The 17,128-nt window shown below is 40.5% G+C and overlaps 1 protein-coding gene across 2 annotated transcripts; it reads left to right on the forward strand.

The window, feature by feature from the left end:
- Positions 1-523: 523 nt before the first annotated feature.
- Positions 524-16,726, forward strand: cab39 (calcium binding protein 39). Of its 2 annotated transcripts, none has more exons than XM_044018733.1 (9): positions 524-700; positions 3,623-3,778; positions 3,876-4,040; positions 7,445-7,563; positions 10,757-10,925; positions 11,457-11,516; positions 12,726-12,791; positions 13,055-13,198; positions 14,795-16,726. In XM_044018733.1, the coding sequence occupies exons 2-9, from the start codon at positions 3,665-3,667 to the stop codon at positions 14,981-14,983; spliced, it is 1,026 nt and encodes a 341-aa protein (XP_043874668.1). In that variant the 5' UTR covers positions 524-700; positions 3,623-3,664; the 3' UTR covers positions 14,984-16,726. The 2 variants fall into 2 exon arrangements, with proteins under 2 accessions (XP_043874668.1, XP_043874669.1); XM_044018734.1 differs by lacking the exon at positions 524-700 and adding an exon at positions 1,893-2,022.
- Positions 16,727-17,128: the final 402 nt, after the last annotated feature.

The following is a 17,128-nucleotide window of genomic DNA, read 5'->3' on the forward strand; positions in this document are numbered from 1 at the left end:
CAACATGCAGTACAAGCACACAATCGGGCATTTGTCAATAAAATCAATACAAGTGAATTTAGGCAAAAACATCGATGGGTTTTTCATCTCCAAGTCATTTTAAAATACTGTCCATATGAAAAGTGACCCACTGCTCCCGACATCAGTATCATCAGTATATTGTGACGTCAGTGTTTTAAAGCCTGTGTTTGGATTTGCCTAAATGACAAAAACTTAATATAATTGTTTAATCAATGATTATACAAGCATGAATTAAAGAATGGGACTGTTCCAATTTCTCTAATGTGAAATGTGCTGTTTCATTGCCTTCAATAGGAGGCAGTTACTACGCTAATATATGTCGTTACAAAGTAACTTTAAACTATAACTTAAAAAATGAATGGAGTTGAAATGTCCCCTTGAACTAAGAGCAGCAGTGAACGTTCTCATGTCAGCCTGACTGTGTTCTCACGGACAGAGAGCGCCCCCCTACGACCAACTTTCACCTCTGCCGCCGTGATGATCAGGCGGCCACAGGGGGCGGTAGACGCTGTGGCCGCGGCTCCGCTGTTGGTGTTCGCAGTCCGACTACTGGGGCCGCACAATTAACGCTAGTGCAAACAAGAGGAGGCGACGAACAAGGAAAACAAAGCAGCAGTCCATTAGCAGCTTCTAGCTATCCAGACGAGTCGGGAGAACTTGTGAAAAGGCCGGTTATAAGGTAATGTGTTGAATGTGAGATGCAGCGCACATATGTGTGTGTGTGTGTGTGTGTGTGTAAGCGTGGAGGCTTTCTCAGCTTCGAATAACGGGCGTCTCGAAGTTAGCTGCGCTCGCTAACATTAGCTTGGCGGACGGAAACCCTTTAGCTGAAGCGAGTGTCAAGCATGGCTGTCAGGCCTCGCGAACGTTACCACACCAAGGCTAGAAAAGCTCAGTCTCCCTGCGTCATTGACTGCTTCACTCGGCGTTAGGTCAGCTCAGTGTCGTTGGACAGCGTTGGGCCTGCTCAGGTGCTTTGTGTGCTGCTGTGTTTGCTCTGTTGTGAGCTGGACCGTGATTTATATATTTATTACGAGCCACGTTTGCTTACAAACAGAACAAGTTATGAAGAGGAAACATAGTTATTACTGTGTATATTCTTGCATTTGCCAAACACAGTTTTCCAAAGTGACAGTGTATCCATTTTTGTCTTGCTATTGCGCAAAGTTGTCAGGCTTCACACCATCACAAACCGGGCATGGAGTCACAGATGGGGCGGTGCTGACTGTCAAGCTTCATGGAGACACGTTGTTTACGTTTTAAATGTGTGAATATACTTGCATTATAAATAAATGTATCAGAACAAGTTAGTGAGATAACTACAGCAGCATTAGCCACATTAGCCTTGCTGCACAGCATCTGTAAGGTGACAGTGACGTTGTTTGTCTTCTTCTTATATTTAATTGATATTTTTGGAAGACACTACCATTTCCTGCGTATGTAACTGTTGTACATGTACATTCTGGCGTGTTTCTGCTTGTAGATCCATGTTGGGTCCGTTTATTTAAAAAGTCAGGCCCAGAGCACACACTCTGCCAACACTCGGTACATCATTAGTAGAGGATTCATCGTGACTGAGCAGCTGACTGCTCAGTCAACCTGCCATATGTGTTGCCTCCTCATTTGCGTCACTGCTACTGAAGAGGGTCAAGATCACAGGGGCGGTTCTGTTGCCTGCTGGCTACATTAACGAGAATTAGCCTGAGCAAAAGTCGGATTTGGCCACCTGGCGAAGTTTGAGGTGTATCTTCACCAATAAAGATGTAAGCAAGTGCAAACCTGTGTACCAGATTCACGAGTGAAACCTATGACTGGTTTATTATTTCAGTCCAGTCACTCCTGACACATCATGAATGGTGAGGTGCACCTCCCACTTTGGTGCTGCTTAGTTTTTATTCCTGGCCTCAGCGTTGCTTTCTAAATGTGGATTCCCTGCCAAGACCTAAGAGGAAGACTTGTGTTTACAGTTTAGAGGATCCTCTAAAGGACAGGAGACATCAGGTTAGTTCTAGTCCTACTGTTTGTCCTCTAGATATGGCTGGTCATGTTATCAATATTATATCTATATCACATGAGACAAGGTATGAATCTTGGATGTTGTGACAAGGTATCTGTGATGGCTTTTCCTGGTTTTTAAGGCTTCATAATCATGTTATTTATTAGATTCAATAAATATCTTTTATATTATATAAATTGGTTGAACCGACAAAATTGTATTAAAAACCTTATAATACTTTCATTTTAAGCCTAATTATTATAATTATAGCAGAACTTGACCGTATTTATGGTCAATTTTGTTGTTTCTTACGCAGTTAATATAACATTAAAAGGCCAAATAAATGAACTAGGTGTTATCTGAAATGAAAGGTAAAAACTGTATTAAGATCATGTAATACAGATCATAAATGGTAGATATTTTATGTTAGACTGTATTTACAGTGTATTGTACACTGTAGTGTTCATGAGTCCAGACAAACAACCTGTGCGTAGCTTTATATCCTCTTATATCTTATATGTCTGGATATAGACAAAAATATCCAGGTATTATTTATAATCCATATTGACCAGCCTTACAGAAATATTGATGAGATTAGACTTTTATTAGTCACCTCCATGTTGGCCCCGGCTCTGTCAGATTCTTTCTTATCCATTCAGAAAACTTGTAGAGTGAGTCAGGCGTTTGGGTGGGTCAGAGAATTGTGTAGATAAGGGCCCTTGTTAAGTAACCTAGTTAAATAGAGACAGCTGTGACATGTTGTCATGCGTTCTACTTGCAGTGCTCTAGAGCTGCAGAGAGTTTTATTTCTATGCAAAGTTAGGTGTTTTTTTTATATAGATAGTTGGAGACTGTCTAAAGTACAGTCTGTTTAGTCATGTGTTTATTCAGATGTTAGTCACTGTATAGGGAGTGGGCCATTTAGCAAGAAAGCTTGCGTTATAATAAACGTGTCATAGTTAATAATTAACCAACAATATCTTGGAGATCCACAAGATAAACCTCTCCTCGAGAGAGGTCAGATCTAAACATGACATGGAATAAAGATACAGTACATCTCTTCATCTGGTGTGTTCTTGCAGTGCAATATACATTCATTGATTTTACTAGTATTAAAGCGATAGTTCAGTTTCTTAATGAGATACTGACATCCAAGTCATTTTTAGACATGAACTCTGGGTATTTTCTTTGATATGTTTGAATAGATCAGACACAAACTTTATTTTCTAGTTGGAAACAGCTGTTGAAATAAATGGTGAACCATGTTCTTTAGATATTGTAACCCTCAAGGTCAAGTGTGTTACATTTAGGAGGGTTTACTGGCAGATAGCGTGTTTTGTCAGTACACAATCTTGCAGAATGTAGTCAACATTGACCATTTGTCACTACCTCATACAACTGCACTTCGAGTTGGTCTTATTGTTACCTCTACATTATTATTATGATCTAAGTAATCTGTCAGTCACAGGTATAGGTATATTTATGATACACCATCTACCTCAGTTCTTTTGAGCCCAGTATCAGATGGCCAGTGTCTGATACAGTGGACTCTCTATCTTTACAGGGCAATAAGTCTAAAAGTGTTTTTTATAATGTCCTCCTCAGGTGGACAGTTTGCTGTCTGGTTGCCCGTGGTAACTCTCCACCATGCCTTTCCCCTTTGGCAAGTCCCACAAGTCGCCAGCAGACATAGTCAAGAACCTGAAGGACAGCATGACGGTGCTTGAGAAGCATGACATCTCTGACAAAAAGGCAGAGAAGGTATGATGAATCACCAGGAAAGTGCCATTTGTAGGAGCTTATTAAAGCTTGAAATCAGTGCTTTAGTGTACATACATGTCTTTGTGTGTGCATGTAGGCCACAGAGGAGGTGTCGAAGAGCCTGGTGGCCATGAAGGAGATCCTTTATGGGACTAATGAGAAAGAGCCCCAGACAGAAGCAGTGGCCCAGCTCGCCCAGGAGCTCTACAACAGTGGCTTACTTGGCACCCTGATAGCAGACCTACAGCTCATCGACTTTGAGGTGAGATTTAATCTGTTGGCAGTAAATGGAGGGTACTACTAGGGAGCTCATTTAATATTATGTGTGTTCAAACTGTAAGAATGTACTTGTGAGAAAAAAAATCTGCATGTTTTGAAATAAGACAATGTAGGATTCACTCTCGGGGTCCCCCGTTGGTAAATGGTTGTGTTTGATACTGTCGTACAATGTATGTCGTGGTTATCCATGCATTTGGTGACAAGCCAACACTGGTGAATTTGAAGTTGGACTTCCAGTGTACAAACAACCATGGTTTCTGAGCAGGTACAGTAGCCTATAGTAATTTATCCAAATATTGGTGGGTGTCGTAACTGGAAGAATCATGAGTGCTACATCCGACACATGAATCAAACCGAACGTTATCTCCCGAAGACATGTGTCTATCTCCAACATTTAGGCAATCGCAAGCAGCAAGCCGTATGAGTTTATACTATAACTAAACGTATAAACTTTAATTTGAGGGTATTTACATCCAAATCAGTTGAACGGTTACACTCCCACTTTTTAGGGGACCAAAAGTAATGGGACAATTGACTCAAAAGCTGTTTCATGGACATGTGTGGGCTATTCCCTCGTTAAGTCATCATCAATTAAGCAGGTAAAAGGTCTGGAGTTGATTCTAGGAGTGACATTTGCATTTGGAATCTGTTGCTTTTACCTCTCAATATGAGATCCAAGAAGCTGAAGCAAGCCATCATATGCTGAAACATCAAAACAAACCCATCAGAGAAATAGCAAAAACATTAGGTGTGGCCAAGTCAACTTTTTGGAGAATTCTTAAAAAGAAAGAATGCTCTGCTGAGCTCAGCAACACCAAAAGACCTGGAAGACCATGGAAAAGCACTGTGGTGGACGACAGAAGAATTCTTTCCCTGGTGAGGGAAAACCCCTTCACAACAGTTCTCTGCATCAACACTCTGCATGTAATGAGGTAGGTGCATGTGTTTTAAAGTCAACAATCAACATAAGACTTCACCAGAGTCAGTACAGAGGGTTCACCACAAGATGTAAACCATTGTTGAGCCTCACCTCAAACAACACCTGAAAAAGCCTTTACAGTTTTGGAAGATGAGACCAAGGTCAACATGTACCACGGTGATGGGAAGAGAAGGAAAGGAACTGCTCATGATCCAGAACACACCACCTCATCAGTGAAGCATGGTGGTGGTAGTGTCATGGTGTGGGCATGTATGGCTGCCAATGGAACTGGTTCCCTTGAATTTATTGATGATTTAACTGCTGACAAAAGCAGCAGGATGAATTCTGAAGTGTTTCAAACAATATTTTCTGCTCATATTCAGCCAAGTGCTTCAGAACTCATTGGACGGCACTTCACAGTGGAGATGGATAATGACCAAAAGCAAACTGCAAAAGCAACCTAAGAGTCTTTTTAAAATAAGTGGAATGTTATGCAACCTGAATCAGATTGAGCATGCATTTCACTTGCTGAAGACCATACTGAAGGGAAAATGCCCCGAGAACAAGCAGGAACTGAAGACCGTTGCAGTAGAGGCCTGGCAGAGCATCACCAGGGATGAAACCCAGCATCTGGTGAGGTCTATGCCTTCCAGACTTCAGGCTGTAATTGATTGCAAAGGATTTGCAATAAAGTATTAAACATTGAAAGTTTGATTTATGATTGTTTAGTTTGTCCCATTACTTTTGGTCCCCTAAAAAGTGTGAGCCAAGGTTCAAGGTTTTTATTTGCCATTTGTGCTTAAACAGACAGTCCAGGCACATTGGAAATCTTGTGCGGGTTCTACGAGTCAGTTACGGGAAACAGAAAGACAAACTTCAGTATAAATATAGCACTCAAATTAAAATCTATACAGAGTATAAAAATATTAAAAAAAATGTAAAAGAAGATGTAGAAAAAATACACCGTGTTTCGGATGTTCATACCTTCAAATTAAAGCTGAAAGTCTGCAGTGAAAGCACATCTTGTTCGTTTCATTTCAAATCTATTGTAATTCAAATCTGACAACTCTAATATTTGCAAAATAAAATATGCAAAAATAGAACATTATACAGTATGGTAAATGGCACCAAACACATTCAAATACAATTAATAATAAAAATAGTAAATGAAATACTTTGTGGCGCACTCAGAGTAGTGTAACAGAAATGATAAAGATAAACCATAAGTTGTGCATTATGAGCAAAACAAAGAGTATGTGGTACATTAAGAGTTATTTATGGATAGTGAGTAATTAAAGTTTTTCCCGCTCAGGTTTTGTGAAACACTGATTTTAAGGAAAGTGTGTGTGTGTGTGCATATGTGCACACAGACTGCCAATGTTTATATGTGTATAAACTCATGTCTCCCCTGTTGCTGTGTGGTAACTGCCGCAGTAGGCCACCCTGACTCACCCTATCACTGCATGACTCAATGTGTTGTGTGTGATCATCTTCCTCTTTTATGTGATCTCATCCCACTTTTCTGTTCAAAACGGAAGCTTGTGCAAATCACATGAGTGCAACAGAGAAATGGGAATTGACTGATAGGCAACTATATATAAAAAAAAGAAAAAATGAATTGAATTTTTGACAGTTTTCAGCTGTATGTCAATATACTTGTCATGGTCTTTAAAGGACAGCTTGTTTCTTCCCTTGTTATTCGCTTCTTCTTTCTGATTCTCCTTGAATCGAATTATTAGGCTATAGATCTGATACATGTTATGGTATGAGTGTAAAAAACAAAACAAAAACCAAACCGTGGATTTTGTGAACCATTCCAGCCCCACCATACATCATAGCAGGTCTCACTACCGTCTTGTGGACCTTCCCTTTCTCTTTTGATGCTATCCTTGAGTCACACATCACCCTACTCTGCCTGCACTCTCTTCTTCACCTTTCTTGTGCACTGTTCATTCTTTTGTATGGTTGACCCCAGGTAGTTAAACTCATCCACTTTCTCTACCTCTACTCCTCCCAGCTTCACTGTACCACCTGTCTCACTGCTCCTGCTAACCTTCATCCCTCTTCTTCCTTCCTTCCACCTGTCCCCTACTCTCACTACAGATAACAATATCATCTGCAAACAACATAGTCCACAGAGACATCCTTTAAAAAGAAGAAAAAAAAGAGATGCTGAGTAACAATTAGTGCTGCAACGAACTTAGCGTGAATCTCCCTCACCCGTGGCTGGTACATGCTTCCTCTTCAGGTGCTAATGCAGTGATGTCTTTGAAGGCGTTCATGTGAAGTGCTCCTGTACTTTTGACACAAATCATTTTTCTCTCTGCTAATGCCGCTCTCTTTCGTGTCTGCCTTCGGTCTGCCGTCACACAACCATTGTGAACACACACAATAGAAGCAGCATGGCAGTGTGAACCAGGTGCACTTTGTGTTTATAAAGACTGATAAATGTCACTCTGTTACTTCAGGGTAAGAAAGATGTGGCTCAGATCTTCAACAACATCCTGAGGCGTCAGATTGGCACTCGAACACCCACAGTGGAGTACCTCTGCACCCAGCAGAACATCCTCTTCATGCTGCTTAAAGGGTAAGACTCACACAGACACACACTGTACCTGGGGCTGTCACATTATTTATTTATTTTTCCTCTTACCACACAAATTTGTGAAGCTATTGATCACGCTATGATAATTGCCTATAAATATCACAAGCTCATCTGACTCAGGTTGAGAGCAGCTTGTCTTTTAACCTGAAAAAGGGTTTTGATTCCCGGTTTTGTCTTCATGATGGCATGAGGCATCAAAGACGCTAAAGCCCTCTCCTGACAGCTATTCGTGTGAATGATTAGAATAGATTTGTGATAGAGTAAATAGATACACTATCAATGTGTAACAGGAAGGTTGTGACTAGCAAAACTGTAGTGTAAAGCCTAAAGCCTAGGAAAGCACTCTATGAATACATTACTAACTTGGGTTAATGGTTATGAGGTGTTAAATGGTCATTCCTTGTTGTCCTGGATCACAAGCTTTTGTAGTGAGTAAATGACCTTTAATGCATAGATATCTATCTATAAATTCCAGTGTGTGTGTGTGTGTGTGTGTGCGTGCGTGCGTGCGTGCGTGCCGCTTGTAGTGATTGATTTCAAACTTGACAGGTGTCTTGTTACAGGCACGAGTAAGTGCTGTGCCAAGTTTGACGTGGTTTGGATAAGTAATGCCAAATATATCCTTCAAAATATCGGTAAAAGAAGCACACATTGGCTTTCACCGCTCTACTGTAGCCACTCCCCCTCTCACTCACACAGCACTGTGAGTGAGACAAAGTGCCGTGAAGTTGAGGCAGGTGAAAAACGCAGTGCTCGACTGGCAAGTGACACTGCATAGCAGACAAGGTGCTGTGAAGCTGAGGCAGACGACAAACACAGTGCCCCCCCCCACCAGCAGGTTCAGAGGAGCTTCTTTCCTGCAGCTGTCACTTTATGAATCCCCGGTGACAACCAATCAACTGTTATGCACCCATGTAGTTCAATGTAGTTTCCATGTTTATTGTGTGCCATTATGTCAGTATCAGTATTTGCTTTCTACCATACACATAAAAAAGTCACTTAACTTTTGCTGTGTAATGGTAACAATGAGCACTCAAACACACCGACAATGACTAAAAACACACACAAAAACAGATTTTGCACTAGTACAATAAAAAGACCAGTCAATGAGCAGAAACCTGACCCTAAATTGATTTCGATTTCAAAATAAACAACAGTATTTGCCGTCCTTTTTTGATCGTCTGCTCTGGCCATGCACCATGAAGGGAAAGAAAAAAAAAAAGCCAGAACGCATTGCGTTTCTTGTGACTCATCTGCTGTTAAAGTGAGAGTGATGTGAGAGGAGTGTTGTCGCGGTGCCATCGGCTGCCATCAGCAAACTAACTCGTCCACTGAGCTGAGGGACTGATGCCCCCTGTCCGTTTCTTTTCTTTGGATAGTAGTTAAATAGATTTTTTGACCACACATTTACATTAACATCTCGTCATATAAAATTATATGTACCTACTCCATTCTGAAATAGTTAAACTCATCCACTTCCTCTACTCGTTGCAACTTCTCTTCACTTATTAATGAATACTTTTTTTGTCAGTTAAATGTGTATCTATTTATCTGAATCTGGCATCGTCTGACATGTCATATAAAGAAATAAATCATAAAATCAAAATGAGTATATCACATGTGGGAATTCGGGCCACACGGTGGTGTAGTGGTTAGCACTCTCGCCTTGTTCGAGCCCCGGTTGGAACAAGGGCCTTTCTGCATGGAGCATGGGTTCTCTCCGGGTTCTCCGGCTTCCTCCCACAGTCCAAAAAACATGCAATGTGGGGGATAGGTAAATTGGACACTCTAAATTGACCATAGGAGTGAGTGTGAGAGTGAATGGTTGTTTGTCTCTATCTGTACCCCCTGCGACCCTCTGGTTGAGGATAAAGCGGTAGATGATGACTGACTGACTGACATGTGGGAATTCGAAATCCAGGCCTCTCAGTGTAGTTCCAAAAAGTTCCCAAGAGCTCGTCCTGTCCTCTGTGTTGCCTTTCATAGGATGCTGTCTCCACCATCGCATTCATCCAGTCTGTCCAATTAGGAGACACACCAGTTTTCCAATGTCTTAAGATAATTCTGGCAGCTGTAACCAAGCCCATCGTAATAAGAAAATGTTCTTTTTGAAACATCTGGTATTTGAGATCTGTCCCTAGTAAACACATAGCATTTTTGTATACATCGCCTATGGTACAGTACATATACCCCTTGAGTGCTACTGCTTCCAGTGTACTGACATTTTACCGACACGAATGGCAGGATTAAAGTGCAATGAATCATATGGCTGTACAAATTAGGGCTGTAAAGTCCCAGTCCACTGGTCCATTTATGAGTCGATTGGCTCGACTCAACTGAGTGAACTATTGTTTTTAGTAGCTCTGTGTGTCTGTCTGTTTGTGTTTCCACACTTGCACTTGCCAATATGACCAACAGAGGCCGACAGAGGCTTGTTGCGTGAATGGGGTGAAGTGTGCCATCTCTGATTGATTGTTGTGTTTAATCGTGTGACTTTACTCAAGTGTTTTAAAGTAAGGCTTATGTTAGGCCTGAGGAACCGATTCTGAAAGTTAAGATGTGCAACCTTACATTTTTCTTTATTTAAATGTAATGTATTTTTTTATTTGTTTTTGCTTTGCCAAAATATGTTAACTGGTCAAAATTCAACAATTTAAAACTTTTGTTGGTTGTTCATTTTAAGAGACATATGATTTTGACACTATTAATTTAAAACAGTACATTGCAATTTCTGCTTTTATTAAAGTAAATATCAGGAATACAGTGATAATGAGAGGAAATGCAATGTGCACCCCTACATGTTTTACTTGTGCTCCTAAAACTTTTGGTTAGAGGTCACTGTGCTAGTAAAAAAAAAAAAACTAACTCTGGAGCCCTGATATTTAATTAATCATTTGCTCTTTAAAAACTTAACTTATAAATGTTTTGACAAAACAACATGAAATGAGAACAATGGACATCAAAATAAGTGATTTTGATGTCATTTTTTGCATTCACTTAGGCAAAGTAAGGGACTCTTAAAGTGTTCTGAGAAAACACACACATGCATGTGTTGTGTGAGAACACAACTGTACTGTATTTAGATTTTCACCACTTCATGTATGTCTTACGTCAGTGCACCAGCAGATGTATAAACAGATGAATAAATCATGTCCATTGTTTGTGATCTGTCCAGGTATGAGTCTCCAGAGATTGCCCTAAACTGTGGTATCATGCTGAGGGAGTGCATCAGACATGAACCGCTGGCCAAAATCACACTGTGTTCAGAGCAGTTTTACGACTTCTTTCGATATGTGGAAATGTCTACGTTTGACATCGCCTCAGACGCATTTGCCACTTTCAAAGTAAGTGATTTGACTAAATTTGACTAAATGCCGATACTAAATGTGATGTTGGCAGACTGATTGTGTTAGGAAATCGGAAATCCTGAAAATGTGTTCATCTCCAACATATAACAAGGAAATGTTGAAAATCTCAATATTTAACAGTCGACTCTGCCCACGTCGAGGAGCTACTCTAATAATGGAAAACCATATCAAACTGAGTAGAGTCGAGCTGTGGAAAAGTGTCATTTGACATGTCTGACATGAAATCATTACTGGTACTTTGCTGATTTTAGAAACTAGAATTGAATAGACGAGAGAAAATGTAGCATTTTATAAGCAATGTATTCAGTTAGAAATGATGTTTAATTAGCAACAAATAAGTTGTTGCACAGTAACCTCTATTTTTATGTTGTATTTGTGTGTTTTGTGTAAGGTGACCTTGAGTGTCGTAAATGCGCCAACAATGCTTCAGTGCTCCTTCATGACCTTTGTATTCCTCTACCTCTCAAGTTCATTCATTTCTAATACTGTGCCTTTTCTTTTTTTCAGGACCTCCTCACAAGACACAAGCTGCTGAGTGCAGAGTTTCTGGAGCAGAATTATGACAGAGTAAGTCTGCACTCGACTCCAAACATCACTTTTAAAGCACAATCTGAATCATTTTATTTTTATATACCAGTGTAGTGGCAGATAAAAACAATGACGAATAATTTATTAGTCTCACCTCGGTGGCCCTCATGCATGAAGTGTCTTATAAATTAATTTGTCAAGTGACGTGTACAAGTTGTGTATTCACTAGTTTTACCATGGTTAACCTGAATCTGAAATACTTTATTAATCCCTGGGGGAAATTGTTTATATCACAGGTGCTCCTGACAGAACAAAGGTGTAAATACACCAAATAGTATAAAAATACCCTTTAAAAAGGCATAGAAAAATATAAATATAACATAAATATAATAATGTACATGATATGCATAGTAAGTCTCAAGTTTGGTAAATGACACAGGGAGGAGTTAAACAGCCAGAAATGACTCTGTTGTGCACTTTGAGAGAATGAGTGTTTGGCTGAAGGTGCTGCTGTGTCTGAGCAGCACAGTGTGGAGTGGCTGAGAGTCGTTATCTAGGATGCTGCTTAACTTTGACAACATCTGTCTCTCTGAGCCGACCATCAGGGAGTCAAACGCCTTTTAAATCTCCTCTTTGCTACAAGTCGCATAAAACTCGTCTGCTGTTACTGAAATTGTGTTACTTGTTTCATAACGATGAAGCTAAAATAAAATACTCTTTTGTGGATCTGGAAACAGGGTTTTGTAATTTAATCTCGTCATATGGGGCAGGAAGAAGTGGAGCCTTGTAAAGCAATACTAGGGCTGCAATTACCGCTTATTTTCTTGATTCATCTGTTAATTGTTTGGTCCATAAAATGTTGGAAATGGTCTTTCCAAATCAAAGAACCTTTTTTACTGATAAAAAAACACTTGAACTGATTAGTCAGTTATCAAAAAGGTGATGATTAATAAAGTAATCGATTATTAGTCAATTAACGGATTAGTTGTTGCAGCCCTAACTGTAATTGTGTTGAAGTTAGAAGTGGCTTTCTGAATCTGACAAAGCCATTGTACAACTGTAAGATTAACATTCCTTTTTTCTAATGATCACCTCATATACCAGTCTTTTGATAAGATGGGAAGACACTTTCTAATAACTTTAGGGGAACCAAACTTCTGACTAAAGGTTGTGAATAATTTGTCACAGGATCCTGTCCCTTATCCAAACCACTGCTTGACACATTTTCTTCTCTTCCTCCTCCTCCAGTTCTTTAGTGAATATGAAAAGTTACTCCACTCAGAAAACTACGTGACTAAAAGACAGTCCCTCAAGGTAAGAATCTCACGTCTTACCAGTAAACAGGTTTCATCTAGTAGTGCAACTCTATTTAAAGATGGGGTTATGACAGAGTTGGGTTTCTCTTCTGTTCTATTCTTTAGACGTGACCGCCATCTAGTGGTGTGTCCAAACCCTAGAATATTCTTAGGAGTGGTTATACTCTGTGTTGACTGTACTTTCCTGCATAGTTTTAAATTTAAATGTGTGCACATTTCACTGAGTTCTAATTGCTTCTTTTCTTTTGTGGCCTGATGTAGTTACTGGGTGAGCTGCTGCTCGATCGGCACAATTTCATCATAATGACGAAATACATCAGCAAACCAGAAAATCTCAAACTAATGATGAATCTGCTACGAGACAAAAGCCGCAACATTCAGTTTGAGGCCTTCCACGTTTTTAAGGTAAATGCATATAGTGTCCTCATTAACAAGCAGTTGATAGGGATAGGTATCGTTAAGATATCGTTATATATGTATATCTTAACGATACCCATATAGTATATATATACACATATATATGTATATGTATACTATATGGGTATCGATACCTATCTCTATCAACTGCTTGTTGTTATCTGCGGCTGTGTTTGCACTTGAGGCAACGACTGTTGTTTGCATTTGGTGAAATATAACCAGACGTTGGACCGTTCTTGCTGTTAGGACTGGGGACTGGGGGTAGGACAGTCTGTGTTTGGATGGCAGGCTGGCACAGAGGCACACACAATTCTCTCCTCATGTGAACAGCGATAATCTGTCACAGACAAACAGCAAAATTCTTTCCAAAAACAGCGCTTAGTGATATAAGACTAGTTAAAAATGTCGTACCGGACCCATCTGTATTAGTTGATTGATTTGAATCATGTCTTCAGAGCAGAGAGCAGTATGTCAAAGTTATTCTTACTAAACAGAATGGGTCAGTCCTTGGTCCACTGCTGGGTGATAATAGAATAACTTTATATCACGACATCACTTTTCCTCGATATAAAAACAAGGCACACAAGTTAGAACGTCGACAGGACTCATCTCATCCACATTTTGACAGACACCCTGAACAGCCAATGATAATGAAAGAAACGGTGCTTTGAACCAATCATCTGGCTGGAAAAGCTGCAGCTATGTCATGTGACCAGCAGGGGGAGGCACCAGTGCTCATGTTTTTATACACAGAGCGAGTTAAAAGAGAAAACTGTGGTGAAGTCACTTTCACAAGACTGTGTCGTAGCTCTCCCTGTAAAGCTAACGTGATGCCTGCACTACTGCAACAGCACACCCTAGTGTCTGACGCTGACGTCACATGTGCAGTCACCAAACAAAAACATGGTGAAATCGAGCCTGGTTGACTGCAGACAGAGAGCTGAAGACGAGCTGTGGAGTGTGTCTTTGTTTATTTTGTGATGGTTTGTTAAAACAATCTATTTTGAGCTCTACAAAGAAGAAGACACAGCATGAAGGTAGTTCCTGGTGTTAAACTTATTTGGAACTGCTGTGAAGATTTGAACCTGTAATTAAATATCAGCTTTTATTAACCTGAGTTTATTTGCAGAACGTGCTCCAGTCGTCATGTTCAGCTCAAAAATAAACACATTAAATCAAAGTAACCTTTTCCTATCATTACTTGTCACTTCAGAGTCACACACATGAACTGACATCACCAACAGCACATCCCTGCACACGTGTGTCCTCCCCAAGACTCGCGGAGCCAGGAATCAAACCCACAACCTTAGAGTTGAACGACGTCTCGCTCAAACACTGGAGCTACCGTCGCCCCGTATATAATATTAATATCAGCGCTTTTTTTCACAGTAACTTCGTGTTTATAACTAAAGGTTTCTACATCATAGATGAACGCATTGATCGGTGAAATCCTTGTTTTCATGTTATTTTCCTCCTTTGCCACTATGGTTCAATATGTCAGGACCTCGTACAGAGACTGGACTGTCCCTCTTAAAATGGTGGATGTTATTTTAATTCATTCATATCCTCTTCCTTCACAACCAGGTGTTTGTGGCCAACCCCAACAAGACGCAACCCATCCTGGACATCCTGCTGAAGAACCAGACCAAACTCATCGAGTTCCTCAGCAAGTTCCAGAACGACAGAACAGAGGACGAACAGTTCAACGATGAAAAGACTTACCTGGTCAAACAGATCAGGGACCTGAAGAGGCCCACCCCCCAGGAAGCCTGAGTAAAGTGCAGAGGTGGGCCGGGGGGGGGGAGGGGGGAAGAGGGAAGAGGAGGAGCCACCAACAACACGCCTGGGAAAACTTTCAGACAGCATCTGCTTTACGGAACATTCAGCAGCTGCTCCTCTGGGTCCTGAACAAAAAAATGAATAAAACTGGTGAAGCAAATTAAAGTCCGACAAAAAATGCAGAAGTACCCGTATCAACTCATCAGGACGTCTCCAGCTCCTCTGTTCCTCAGAGAACTTTTGAGTTGTTTTTTTTTTCCAGTCTTTTCAAAAGAAATAAGTAAAAATAATAGATGCTGCTGCTTTCTTGCACATTGAGACGTCTAAAGTATATTACAACGACACAACAGGCCGTCATTGGTGGTGACATAAGAATGTCCACATGTTAAAATTGACTTTCCGTAAGACACACTCACACACCGAGTGACAAAAACAGGTTTACACACGTATGTATTAAAACATGCAGATACACACATGTGCAAGAACATCAGCTAAAAACAACCGTGTGATGGAGACATGGGGACGGTACGAGCGAGTGGATGGTTGGTGTGTATTTGGTGCATGCGCACACATCCACGGCTGCACCCGGAGTCTGGCTCTCATCTTCAGTGACCACCATAGTCTGCATCTATGCCTTCATCCAATAAAGCAAGCGTGGTTGATATTACTGATGTAGTGGGGGGACAAGCACGTACCTGCTGTGCTTTGTTTACACAGCACCTGAGGAAGGAGGATGCAAGGTATGAATGTGGTGAAGCCTGAGAGTTGGGTCTGTATGTTGTACTGGGGCAGGGTTAACGTGTACATATGCCTTTTTTTATTCTTTTGCTTTATAGACCTTTTGTTTAACCTTGACATATATGTATGTATATATATATATATATATATATATATATATATATATATATATATATATATACATATACATATACATATAAAACCGTAAACGTCACGTTTTTGGTTAATTAACAATGAAATCACTTTGTAGCCCGTAACAGAAACAACAAATTAGTGACATTGTTTTTGCTGAAATGGTTGCTGGTGGTTTCTTTTGTACATAACTTAAAGGGCCAGCTCATGTTTAGCTAACCTATAGGATATGAATCATTTGTACAGCGGTGGAATGTCATGGGTATTTGCTCTGGATCTGTTCATCCTCCTCTTCTTTTTTTATTCTATGTTTTGAGGATCTCTCAGACTGCTGCAGGTCTGTGAGAGGAAGCCTGTGTGTGTGTGTTCATGTGCTTTGTGAGGTGCTGAGTGATGGACATCAGCTGCGTGGCCCCGCGGTCACAGGCTGATCTCAGTCGGCATACATGTTCTTTCTTTCCCCCGTTTCTCCTTGTGTTTGAGCCGTTCTCCTCAGAAGGTTCGTGATTCCTGTACGAGTGTGAACATGGTGAGTAGCAGACGACATGTCTTCAGTTCCATAAATGACTCGGTCAATGTAAGGCTCCATATTTAAATCTGTTAAAGAGGCTGCAGAGCACAGACGGCAGCACACTGACCATGCATGTTCCTCCACAGGCTGTGTGTGCATGATGCTAAAGACATACTGGATTTTTCTTTTTCTTTTTTTTAATATTTAACAACACTGAAATGTCTCATTGAGCTCAGCTTCATGGCTGTCTGCTGACTTTGACTGGAGTTGAAGCATTTATTGTGACGGTGCTTTCAGAAGTGTCAAAGGCCTGGGCCCTACAATCCAAATAAAGACAAAAAAAATTTGGAATAAAATTCTAATGTGGTCTTTGTTTTGCTTAGTAGTTTTAGGTACCACGTTCCACTTGGTTTGTTACAGTAGGACAGGGTTTCCCATGGGTCCTTGAAATCCTTGAAACTACTTTCAAGACCTCTGGTTCACCAAACAAATTGACGAAGACTGGCTTGCCCAGGATTCCAAGGACGATCCTTTGGCCACATGCAGAGCGTGCTGCAAACTGAACGCCATGGGCGAAGCAGCTCTATCCTCACATCTTAAGCTGTGTTGTTACCACAGAGTATCATACATCGATGCATTAGTGCATCTGACGGTGTTAAAGTAAAAGTATATTGCAAAGTAGTTCAAAACCCAGAGGGTGAGTTTGAAGCCTCTGTCTTACTACAGAACAATATTTATATAGGAAATCTACAATATTA

Source organism: Solea senegalensis, unplaced genomic scaffold, assembly GCF_019176455.1.
Source record: "Solea senegalensis isolate Sse05_10M unplaced genomic scaffold, IFAPA_SoseM_1 scf7180000017664, whole genome shotgun sequence".
NCBI classification, from domain to species: Eukaryota; Metazoa; Chordata; class Actinopteri; order Pleuronectiformes; family Soleidae; genus Solea; species Solea senegalensis.